General features: G+C 34.3%; 1 protein-coding gene across 1 annotated transcript in view; it reads left to right on the forward strand.

Moving 5' to 3' along the window:
- Rbsn-5 (Rabenosyn-5) overlaps positions 1 to 13,669 on the forward strand; it is a 201,752-nt gene that overhangs the window by 104,977 nt on the left and 83,106 nt on the right. Inside the window, exon 6 of the mRNA XM_090410078.1 lies at positions 3,044 to 3,205. Coding sequence (XP_090266204.1) covers positions 3,044 to 3,205 — 162 coding nt within the window. The remainder of the gene's footprint in view (positions 1 to 3,043; positions 3,206 to 13,669) is intronic.

Genomic DNA, 13,669 nt, shown 5'->3' on the forward strand with positions numbered 1-13,669 from the left:
ATGTTTCTATGCTTTCATGACTATCACTTGAGAATGAAGGTATTACTAAATTTGGATTAAGTAACTTAAAAAATTTCTCATCTTTAATTGAAGAAACTGCACTTTTACCTCTTGTAGCAATTTTACTTAAGTCAAAATTAAGTTTCTGGATTCTAGAATAAAGTTAAGTCACCAGTCCTGATAGTCCACTGTGCCATTGTTTTTATCATTTTTTTTCTCTGTAAGAGTTTGTTTTTTTGCACTGAGTGTTAGATAATTTCACAGGAGTTCAATTCCGATTGGTGCAAGAACTTTTAATTCTAATTCTTTTAGGATCTGGAAAATTATTGGCTTGAGTACCAAATAAAAAATATATATATTTAATGAAACTAAAACATTATATATACTTTAAATAAATAACTACAAAATTAATTGGATCCAAGGCCTTCAAAATAAGCCTACACTTTAGCTATCTCCTTATCTTAAAAGAATCTCTGATTCTTTCTATAACTGGTTTAACATATACTTAATCACATCTACCAGACTAAACACTTTGTTTACACAACAACAAAATGTTCATCAGAGTCAGTTTTCTTGTTAGGCACTTTCCTAAAACATGAAACTACCTCTTTTCTTAAAAAATTCCTTAATTAGCATACACTTTTTTCAATTATTTCTCCTGTTTCACTGGAGTATAAATATTCTTACCTCTCGAAGTTCAATTTGACACACGAATTACCAATTTTTGCCAGAGAAAGAAACGCTCTACTATCTAAGTAGAGCGCTTCTTTACTAACATGAGGAGCTCTACTATCTAAGTAGAGCTCTTCATGTTAAGCCACTTTACAGTTTTCAGATTTTATTGATTCTATCACTTTTTCCAGTAGAATACCAAATAGATCAGGCATCTTTAAGACAGAAGATGAAACTTTTCATTCAGTGTTTCCTCAAGCATTGAATTAGAACATCAATTCCAATATCTTTTATTTACTAAACACTCGTTGACAGTCTCATCTTTTCCAGTTTAAAGATTCATAGTGTTACAATTCCTTTTCAGAATCTTCTATTAATATTCTCCTGACTGTCACGTTTTCTTATAAACTTCCTAAGAACAAAATTCTCTGGTTGCCATTCTCAAATTTCCATTCTTTCTCTCTCTCTTTCTACTTGTTTTCCTCATTACTAAGGTGCCAAATGCTCTCTCCTGTCAGCTATCAGTCCTTGGTGAGCATGCTCACTTTGTGTAAATAGCAAGCGAGAAGCTACATAGTAATGGCTGGCACATTGTCTTTGTTAGTGTAAAGAGAATGTCTTGACAAACTATCTCAACACTCAACAAATATGAATTACAATAAAGAAGACTGAAATTATTATAAACTAGCAGAATCTAGTAAGTTCATCAAATCTCAAATGCTTTACATTTCATTTATACATATCCGTAACGGGCACATCGCAACTGCCGATCATATGTGTTATGAAACCAAAACTAATAATATACTAACAGAGAAAAAATTGTAAAAAGATTCATAATTGTAAATTATGATTATTTTTATAGTGGTTTCATTCATAAGTTTCAGCAACATTGTACACAAATCATTTAACACCCTCTCCTCATAATGGACTTCAGAAACTTCTTCATAAATTCATCCAGCCTTATGTCCTCTTTTTTTTCTATTATTATTAGTTAGGTATCTCCATGGAGTCTCTGATCTCTTTCTGAAATAACCTCTTTCGGATAACATCTGCCATATAACTTATTCTTAAACTACCGTACTTTGGCCAAATAGAGAGATCTCCTTCATTAAAATATACATGAATAAAGATGAGATGACTGTTGGATAAATGATTTTTATATAGTGTATCTAACATAAATTTGGAATCTCTGACCATGGCATCATCACCTTAGCAGAAAAGACAGAATCCTATACTTTACTAGAGAGTCAGCTGAAGTCGCAAATCATCCCAACCAGAATTTTTTTAAAGTGAATCCTGCTACAAAAGATAAATATATTTATAAAAATCAAGTGGATATTAGATCCAGCATTATTTCAAAGCCAAATGTAGAAACTATGAAAGTTGCATACAAATAAGTTGACCAGAGAGCTTATGGGAATATGCCCACTAGCATTTATGAGTTGCCTTAGTGTAGTCCACTTTAGAAAACATGCACTCTGCCCAGGCATTTGTATATATGCTTTCTAACTTGGTTAATTTTTTTAAGGTTTCACTGGCCTGGCAGCTGTTTCAAACTGGTTGGTTTTTGTCAGAGAGCAAAAACTCTCTTTCAAAATGGCTGGTGTATTCCTGTAAACTCTGTGGTCAACTTATTTGTACAAAACTTTCATAGTTTTTACATTTGGCTTTGAAATAATGCTGAATCTAATATCCACTTGATTTTTATAAATTTTGCATCGCTGAACTGAAGCCTTTTGGCTGTTTACTTTAGATAAATATATCTCATATTAGTACTTTAAGTTGACAGAAACTAAATGGTATGGTAGTTCTGTTTTAGAAACAAATATAGAACTTTTTCAAGCTACTGCAGGCTCTTAATGAGCAAGGTGGTGGCCTTGCATTTAGTGATGAATTTTATATGCCATCTAAAAATATTCATGAACATCTATGCCCACAGTGCAATTCAAATCTGCAGTCTACTTGTTGTAGATTATAAGCTATCTGCTGTTAACCATGCCAGCATAAAGTAAATAAGGAAGTTGACAAAATCATTTGCCAGCTTCTTTAGAAACCTTTGAAGGAAAAGTGCTTAAGAAAGGAACCAACACATACAGTCAGCAATACACTGTACAACTTGTCTATCTCACACTGTAGTTTTTTTATCTTGTCAGCATTTGTTACGATTTCTCCCTGAGCATTTCTATAAATATTCTGTTTAAATGTTGGAGCCTTCATCTAGAAATGGATTTTTTTTAGCCACTGCCTGTACTTGTTTATTATCGATTTTATTGCTAGACCATTTAAATATTATGAAGTAACTAAACATTCATAAACCCATTAAATTTTTGTATTTTGTCTGGTATTGTTTTAAAGTTCTCTGCATTCATAGCTCATGAGAAGAAAATAGTATCCTGGATACCAGATGCAGATGTTAGATTATGTCCAGGCTGTGCACGTACATTTGGTCTTTCTCGAAGAAGGCATCATTGCCGGCTTTGTGGAGGAGTCATGTGCCAGACATGTTCAGAATTCATTGAATTTTCCTTTGCAAGTAAGTAAATACTCAACGAATTGTTATTTATTTTTTACAATTATTTTACAAGTCTCTATCACTGACATCTCTCAGGGATTGCTGTTCTCTTTGAGGATTAGATATTCCTGCAGACTGGAATATTAACATCCTTCTCTCTATCCTCCAATGTCATAGTCTGAGTATGAGCAAAACTATAGGTTTCTGAATCTGTATTTTGAACTCTATGCAAGTTTCTTATATAGAGTGGCATTGCAAGATATAAATATGCTAGAAATGTATATTTATTATGCATTTTAGTATAACAAATATGCAAGTATTATTGTTATTAATCCAGGCCTCCAGAATTATTAATCTAATAATTTAGGGGTCCTAATCTGAAGATCAAATACTGAATTTTTTTAACCCATTCAGGCTTTTAATAAGCAGGATGGTAGTCTCAACTAGGATGAAAAACATTTGCAAACATCCAAGTTCATTGTGGTATTTGGAGTCATAGCCGGTATCATGGAGAGCAGAGATGCCAATCACCCAATAATACTGAATCTTAAACACTATCCAAAACACATGAAGTTTATCAGCCTTTATTCTTGTCTTGATTTCTACAACATCAATCACTGTATTATTGCATTAGCTCCCTGTGTGATACATGGGAAATAGTTATTACAACAACCTCCATGGAGTCAGCAGACTCAGCTTGAGAGGTCACTTCGCTAGCAACATATAATATTGAACCTTATACTCATTTATGCTACTAGCATTTAGAGTGCATTCTACTCTCCATGTAAACATTTTTTTCCTTACCTTCCTCTTTGCTGTGCCTTCGCAACTTTCGGGAATGGACTTTGCTAACACAAGGTAATAATCCTAAAGTGCAAAAAGCACTTTCGAATTGTTTTTTATATAGGTCATTCCATCTGGGCTTAAAATTAGTTGGGTTATTTAATGCTTGAATCTAGATAACTGAAGTAAACCTCCATGATGCCACCAAGAAATTCAGAGAACTGATTGGTGTTAATTAGTGAAGTGGATAATTAGTCTGCTGCTAATTATCCACTTAGATACTGAATGAATAAAGGATGAGGTGGAAATTTGGGCTTAGCTCCCAAATTGTATATTCTATTGCCTGAAAGGCATATACATTATGCTGGTACAACAGAATCGGATATCATGATGGTTGTAGCATTACTTCCATAATTCATAACTTCCTATCCTAATCCAGTGGCTTCCTCTCGTTGAGAGGGTTGCAACTGATTACTAGGGAGATATGATGCAAGGTGGTTTCCCATTGCCTTTCTTGCCATAAGTATTTATGACTGTAGCTGTGTGTGTTCACTGGACCGGTTTGCCTGTTTTGAGGGATGAAAAACTTGAGTTACTGGGAGAAAAAAAAATCCTCGACCTCCATATGAGACTGGTTAACTCACCTTTAGTTGAAAGAGACCAGATAACAGTTCCTCACATCGTGGATGACAATCAACCCCGTCTTTCCGACCAAAGGGGTTTCGTCTTATACTGACTGAGCTACGGAGGCTCCAATTCATGACTTATCTTAATGGTATTAACAGCACCAAATGAACTATTTTATAAAGAAAGATGTTAATTAATTGCCTTATATTTTGATGGATTTCAAACTAGCCTCTTCAGACCACAAAGCGGCATGTTATGGTTTACACGTGACAATCAGTCAGTGAAACAATTCAAATTGTAATGGACAAAAGATCTAAAGTCCTATCCTGGTGCAATGTAATGTTTTAAAAAAAGAAGTATTATAGCTATATAGGAGTTGATCTTAAGATAACAGCCTCCCGAATTTTTGCAAATTAATGCAACCATACTTGTTTGGGTTAGGAGATTTCTTCATAACCATAGCTGACTCAAAAAAATAATCTTTCTGATCTGTAATGACTTCTAAATATCACATTAGTTTTCTTCAATATAATTCTGTGTGGATTGTCCAAAGCTTGCCATAATTGGTAGTGATTGTATTTTTTATGTTCTCCAAAGCTAACAGTTTAACAGATCTTCTTGCCTGCCCCTTAGTATTCCAAGTCACAGTTCACATTGAACTTCATACACTCCAGGATATGCTGGAAGATGGAGTTTATCCTTAGGAAAGTAGATCTTGATTAGATAACTAATGATTTGAAATGGACTGAATTTTTTTCAAAGTATAGGAGTTGCCAGTGGTGGTTGGGGGGGGGGGGGGCAAGAGACTTCGCTAACTGTTGATCAAATTTATAAGTAGGACTATCTATGCCATCTGCACCATACTTTCTTGGCCAATAACAAGGTTGCTTCATCAATCAAAATTTAAACATCTTCTGCCCAGTCAAAGTCCCAAGTCAAGTTTCAGGCGATTACACCTGAAACCTCCTAAAACTCAACCTCTACCACTTAAAAAAAATCCATGTGTCTACAAGATGATTTGTAGCTGTAGTTTACACTACATAGGACAGACAGGCAGATCTGGAGATGTATGCCGATCAGAACATTTCAGAAATGTTGAAAATGAAAGATGACACAAATCAGGGGTGGTAGCGCATGCAACTGAAACAAAACAGCAAGTAATATGGCAACAAAAAAAATGCTCCACAAAGATTACTGTTTCTTCTCAAGAGCATTCAGAGAATCAGCTGAAATTATGAAATATCCTCTACAGTGCAACAAAAAACAAGGGATGATTAACAATTAATGAAATGAAGATGATTAATGAAAAACAAGAGAACATTGTTTGTTCATTAATTTATCACAACATGCTCTTATCTACCAGTAGTATATAGCAACCTACAAACGAGCAGCAAGCATAATAGCGATTGAACATTTTCACTAGAATTGTTAATTGTTATTACTTATTTCTAGTTTTCTATTTCATTCATGTAATTTTAATGAATGATAAATATTCTGTGAAGAAAGAATATATGTGGAACTAAAATGCAGTCGATTATGACAAGCTTAGGAGGAAGCTCGAAGCTGTGCCATGGCATAAAAACCTGCGAGGGAAGGATGTTAGTAGTGCATGGGAAATATTTATAGGACATCTAAAGGAAGCAATATTAAATTGTATACCTAAGGTAAAGAGAGTTAATCAAGTAGCAGTTAGATGGATGAGTAATATCAATAAGCATGAACTGCAGAAAAAGAATATGCTGTGCAGGGTATATGAGGATAAAGGCGACCTAGCAAATTTGTGACCAGTACAAGGGTCAGGCAAGGAAGGCAAAATCAGATTATGAGAAGAAACTAGTCGAGCAGGCAAAAGGAAATCCCAAAGAGTTCTTTCATTTTAGTTGCAAGTAAGAGAACAAATGTCTAGGGAGAAGTAACCCTAAGGAGTGCTGATGGTCATGAGGTGACAGAAGCAACTAAAATAGTTGAGTTACTTGAATGACTACTTTGCTAGGGTATATCATACAAGTAAAGTTAATGCTGTCACATATGTGACAGAGACTTATGGGAACAGAGGTGAATGAACTGGAGGTTCTTAGGCTGTTGAAGAATTCAATGTAAATATAGCTGTGGAATTAGATGGGATATCAGCCCACATTTTGCAGGGATGTGCAAGGGAACTGGCAATGCCTTTGACTAGGCTTTTTAATTTAAGTCTCAGCTCTGGTAGAGTTTCAAGGGAGTGGAAAGAGGGCAAAATAATTTCCTTGCATAAGGGAGGTTCTAAGAATGCAGTAGCAAATTACAGACCAATCAGTATCTGAGACGTGATGGTAAAAGTACCGGAAATATAATAAATTTAGTTTAATCCTTTATCCAAGTGTAAGCAAACAAAGTATCTTCAGGACTGAGGCAACTCGTGATAAAAGTGGACCAAGCTTTCATCACTCCCATAATGTATCTCCCATAATGCAAAGCACATCTTCTTGCGAACATGTATAATGCTATGCATTAAGGGAAGGGCCACTATCCAGACCAGTTTTGACCTTTATTGAGGTCTCGTCAGTGGGAGCCAGATCCAGAGGTGGTGATACCAAGGTGGAAGCAATGGAGAAGTCATTTACCTACCACGAGTTGCCTCAGTTCTGAAGATACTTCAGGTGCAAACTTTGTTTGCTTACACTTGGATAAAGGATTTAAACTAAATTTATTATAGTCTAACCAAGTGGAAATAACTTCCAACATTTTCTCTAAATCCAGAGTAATTTAATAATAAGGTGAAACACCTTTTGGCAACTCATATAGGTAAATATGACTTCTCCATTGCTTCCACCTTGATATCACCACCTCTGGGTCTGCTCCCACTGATGAGACCTCAATAAAGGTCAAAACCGGTCTGGATTGTGGCCCTTCCCTTAATGCATAGCATTATACATATCCGCAAGGAGATGTGCTTTGCATTATGGGAGATACTAAGACAAGGAGTGATGAGAGCTTGGTCCACCTTTACCACGAGTTGCCTCAGTCCTGAAGATACTTCAGGCGCAAACTTTGTTTGCTTACATTTGGATAAAGGATGAAACTAAATTTATTATAGTTTAACTAAGTGGAAAAAACTTCCAACAACTACTGGAAAAAATTGGTCAACAAGAGAATTCAAGAATAGATGGATAAGAATATGATACTCTATGAGGGTGAACATGAATTTTTGAAGGGTTAGTTATACTTTATTAATTTACTAACTTTTAATAATAGTGACAGCTGAGTTGGATAAAGAAAATGGCTACATGATGATTCTGCTGGATTTTGCAAAAGCATTTGCTTGAATACCACATGGAACTCTGTTATGCAAATTAGAACAAATTGTGATATTACATTGGTTATGTGAATAAAAGGGTTTATTATTATTACCTAGCACCTCCAGGGAGTCCAAGGACTCATCGAGGGAGGGCACCTACTGCACAACTCTCCGTCTCCACCACTCAACTACGTTCATCATCTACACCAATGCCATCTACTACCAACAACCATGACTAGCATTTTTCACAGACAATGACAAATATCCATGCTTACAGTGGGATTCGAACCTGCAGCCTTTTGGCTGGAAAGCGAATACTGGACAGATATCAAAAAGTGGTATATGGGGAAGCAGAATCTAGGTGAAAGATGGTGACTAGTGCTTTTAGCCTGGATTCTGCTTCCCCATACCGCAAGGTTCAGTGCTAGGACTACTACTGTTTAATTTGTATATAAACAATATAGGAAATAACCTGAAAGGAAATATTCAGATGTTTGCTGATGATGCAAAATTAGTTAGATCAGAGTTCGGCAAAGTTGTTGATATCGATCACTGGGGATCGATGTGGCTATCCAAGGGCTCAATAAATGTCTAGGGGTCAAAAGGGGGGGTCAATAAACACCTAAAACGATTTTGAGTAAACATGCAACGCCAACTGGCTGAGCCAACGAGGAAGAAGCACATGCTCTTCCTGATGAAGACATCTAGAACAGAGACAATCAGGGCTAGTGCACATTTATCACCCATAGCTATCAGAGTGGTGTTCAGTGATCTGATAACTTTGAATTTACTGTGTTCTATCAGGGGCAGTTATAGTGCCCATAATGGCTGCCCCTGATAGAAGAATTGCTGACAGTATTCACAAGAATATTTAATATTTGGATTTATACCATCATTTACCAATGAAACAATGAAAAGGTTGAAGGAATTATTATTTTTAAATTGAGAAATTTATTATTGATAACATTCATTCATTTATTTAACATGATGGGGGTGGATGATGGATCAAGGATTCCATGAAGGGGTTGATGGTCTAAAAAGTTTGCTGACCCCTGAGTTAGTGAATCAAAGCAGAATTTGCAGGATGATTTAAATAGGCTGTCAATATGGGCAAAAGATAATAGGTGTCAGTTTAATGTGGAGAAATGTAAAGTTATGCATTTTGAGATAAATAGATTACAAGCTGTAAATCACATTGATGGAACTGTAATCTAGGAAACAGATGAAGCTAGGGATTTAGGTGTGGTGGTAGATGGAGAGTTGAAGTTTAGAGGGCATATTGCTAAGGTTGGCCATAAGATTACTCGGCTATTGAAGAACACATTAATAAGTAGATAAGGAGGTTGTTATTCCTCTTTATAATTCCTTGATATGTCCACATCTGGATTACTGTGCTCAGGTCTGGTCTCCTGGCTTTCTTAGGAATGAGGAAGCGGTGGAGAAGATTCAAAGGTGAGTGACCAAAATGGTGAGTGGTCTGTGGAAAATTCCCTATTGATTGAGGTTATGTGGGTTGCAGAAGTTGGTTGATAGATGAAAAAGAGGGAGTATGATAGAAACATTTAAGTTACTTAAAGTTTTATAGGATTACTGGAGAGGCCAGAACAAGGAATCATCCATGGAAGTTGAATAAAGTTGTGGTTAGTAGGGGTGTGAGGACTAGATTTTTTGTTTGTTGAGTTGTGAATGAGTGGAATGAGTTGCCAGAGTCAGTTATGAGTGCTTTGTCTGTTAATCAGTTCAAGGAGAGGTATGATAGATTGGGTCTCCCATGATGAGTCTTTGGACTCCATGAAGGTGCCCATATAATAATAATAATAATAATCCTCATTATCTACATGCCATAATTTTGACATCTTTGTAACTCTTTTTTGCAGCCTTTCCACAGTTTCTTATTCCTTTGAAACTCAAGAGACCAAATTTTTATAATTTGTACAATAATAGTGATTTGAAGTGATACAAAAGAATTTTCACAAAACTAGCCAAGAAAATTTTTAAAAAGTTTCACATTGTATGCTATATTTAATTTTTTGTGGAAAATACTGGAAAAAAACATATTCCTAGCAAGTCCTTATATTAATATTATGACCTATTAGAAAAGTTCTGTGGGTTAAATGTATCACCCCTATTCTCGAGATTTTTTAGGTAGTCATTATTGAGATTAGGGCAGTTGATCGGAATTTCAGTTTTTTTTTTTTTTTTCACCCAGACTAGGTGTTGGTAAGATATAAGGAACAGGTGCCTTTCCATCCATTTCCTTCCAATATCCAGGATATGATCAGAAAGACCAGGTGTTCCACAGTTATTAATTTGATATGTTATTTATGTTCTTTTTTCTGGATATATCCCATTTCACTATATATGGCAAGTTATAAGTGCATTGAATTCGGTACACTCCAGGGTGAGCCAGAGGAGGAAGATGATCCTTAGAGGAATTCAATACGTTCTTTAATTTCAGGAGGTTTAAAGATTGCATTAAAGCTGTATTTGAGTAGTGTTATGTTTATTTTTTCTTATATTCCTATGGTGTATGGAATAGCTAAGGTTTTATGGTAATCTATTTTTAGATATAGCCTTGTAAAGAATTTTGTTGATAGCTTTTGGTATAGCTATGGTTTATAAAACTACTGCTGATAATTTGTAATTCATGCTGATTGCAGCAAATATTCATTGCTCTGTATTTGAAGGTATCTTACCCTTCTTCAAAAAATTTGAAAATCCACTGGTCTACTGTAAGATAGACCAGTGGTTTCCAAACTTTTTAAAGAGATATCCACCTGTTTTTGTAAAAAAAAAAAAAAAAAAAAAAAAACTTACTTCCCTCCTACACTCACATGAAACAGTTCTATAATTAGCATGTATTTTATTCTAATAAAACTAAAATGTAAGATGTTTTTACAGTTTTTTGATAGTATACAGTCAGACTTCAAATCAAACTAAAATGTAAAATAGCACACAGAGATATTTATTTTAAAAAATTAGAACCTTTAAATTTCTAAGTTAGTTTTATTAACAAGAAATGTTTTTAATGCTATGTTATATTGAAATACATGAATAGCATATCAAATAATACTTTCTGAAGTTGTGCTCAAAAATAAACAATAATATTGACCATTGCTTTATATCCCAAAGTTTGAAAAACACTGCAGCAGGCAGTAAAGGATAGATGGGATGTGTGTGTCAGGCATATTCAGAAATGGAAGTGTGTTCTATTTCCAATTTTAATAGCAAATTGTATACATTTGTGTTGTTTATTTGGGCGAATGAGAAAGATGTCTAAAGTTCTGGCAGCTGTAGAGTCGAATAATGAAAATATCATAAATGTATCTGCACCAAACTTTGGATTGTGAAAAAGAAAATATAGAGCATTTTGCTCAAAACGCTTTCATATAAAAGTTTCCCAATTTAATCAGTTGGCAAGTTGGTCAGCCCTACAGCTGCACCTTTTTGAAAAATATTTTACCACATGAAATAACTAGAATGTGATATGTAGGCAAAGAGAGCTGTGATTGGAGAGAAATCTTTCCTGTTTACAGAAGAAATTTCCATCTGCCATCATATCCCTCTTTGCACCAAATTCTTCTTTTACAGTATACAAGACAGTGGTCAAACCAATTTCAACTAATGGATTTCAAGAGAAATAAAATAGTTGATCAAAGACTAAAAACTAGGCACTACAAGGAAATTAGAAGAGTGAACAGATGACATTGGTTGGCAGAACCATATTTAAAACGAAGATATTAGAAAAGAGTTTGACATAATTAATATTCAAGAATTTGAAAATAGAATTCATGCAGGATGATATTATCATTTAAACATAATGGGAAAATGGAATATTTGCCAAACTAGCATTTGAAGCAAAAGTGAAAACATATGTGTAGACCAGATATAGATGGATCAATGCAGCAGGAATGCTTTAGAAAACTGAAATGTCAGATCTGATCAAATCGGAGACCTACAAATAGACTAATTTTTGAACAATATTTTTGAAAAAAAAATCGTTGATATGAAACTAATAATGAAATATTATGTTAAACTATCTTAATGATCTGTCATAAAAATGAAGATATGAGCATGATAGTCATGAGTTAATCTCAAAAACATTAGGCAAAATATTAGTTTATAGCAAAACTTTTCTAGAAGTTAAACAAAATTATTAACTAATTATATTAGTTAATAATTTTGTTTAACTTTGGATGTTTTTCTATCAAATAATTTTGGAAAGAATACTTTCTTCATATTTGCATTTTTTAAAAGAAAAGAATACGATAAATGCAGTTAAAATCACTGGAAAATTTAGTAGATTTAAGTATAATACACTCCATAAATAATATTTTGCTTTTAGATATTATTCAGCATGATAATTTTATAACAAGGTTCAATTTTGAGTGTAAATCAAACTGTTTATAAAACATTATTATTACATGACACCTAAGGAATTCAAAGATTTATCACAGGAAGATGCTCTACAACCCACACAATCTACTCTTTGCACTACTTAATTCATATCTATACTGCACAATTTACTATCCACAACTATACTATACTGTACTATACTATACTTAACCCAGACAATTCAAGATAACTTCTAGACCAAATCCACCATTGCAGCTTTTATAGATTTTAGCAATTCCTTTGACAAGGTATGGAGGCAGAAACTCTTTTCCAAACTTTGTCATATTGGAATAGAAGGGAAAGTTCTTAACTGGAACTATGACTTTCTAAGAAATAGAACAATTCGAGTTAGAATAAATAATTCCTTTTCCAAGGAAGTGAAAATGAGACAGGGACTCTCTCAAGGTAGCATTTTGAGCCCACTCCTTTTTTCCATCTACTTAAATGACTTAGATAAAAAATATAAATAAAGAAACAAAAGATTTGCACTGATTTGGTCCTATTCTCAGCCCACAACAACCTAGAAACAGCAGAAGGTCACTTAAATAAAGCCATTGAAAGTTTAGCTACATACTGTGAAAACCAAAAAAATCAAAATTAACCCTACTAAATCAGAAACCTGTGTTTTTACTATTAATAACCACCTCAGAAAGTGCAGGCCAAAGATTAAGCTAAACAGTCAACTAATTACATTTAATGAAAACCCCAAATACCTTGGAGTTACTCTGGATCCATCGCTAAGCTTCAATAAACATATCAACAATGTTGCAGTCAGAGCAAAAAGAAGACTAAATATCATGAAAAGTATCTCAGCTAAAGAGTGGGGAGCGGATGCTAAAACCTTAAAAGTCACATATACCTCTATTATCCGTCCCATAATGGAATATGCTTCACCTATCTGGATGCAAACATCACAAACCAGTTTAGACAAGCTTATAAAAATTCAGAAAAATGCAGCTAAAATCATATGTGGACTAAGGAATACAACTCCTGGAAAAATAGCAGAATTCAAATCCAACCTTGTTCCTTTAAAAATTAGGTGGCAAGAAAATCTTACCAAATTTGTAGAAAAAAGAGCCAACCTTGCACATCATAGAACAAGTGAACTTTTTAAAAACTGGAAACCAACAAACAAAATAGAGAAAAAATCAACAATGCATGAAATCATAGAAAATAAAATTCCCTTGGAGTGTCCAAATAAAATAGCCAAGTACCTAGCATTTCCTCCAAACCAAGACAGGAAAAATATAGTTATCAACTCTGAAATAGGGAAACATGAGGAAAAAAGCCTAGAAAACCTTGAAATCTTGAGATCATTAGCCCTTTCAAAAATAATGGAATATGGACCTGACTCAATAAAGATCTACACAGATGGCTCCAAAAATCCAAATGGCAATTCTGGG

Source organism: Typopeltis vanoorti, chromosome 20, assembly GCF_054136105.1.
Source record: "Typopeltis vanoorti isolate ZY-2024b chromosome 20, IOZ_Tvanoo_1.0, whole genome shotgun sequence".
NCBI classification, from domain to species: Eukaryota; Metazoa; Arthropoda; class Arachnida; order Uropygi; family Thelyphonidae; genus Typopeltis; species Typopeltis vanoorti.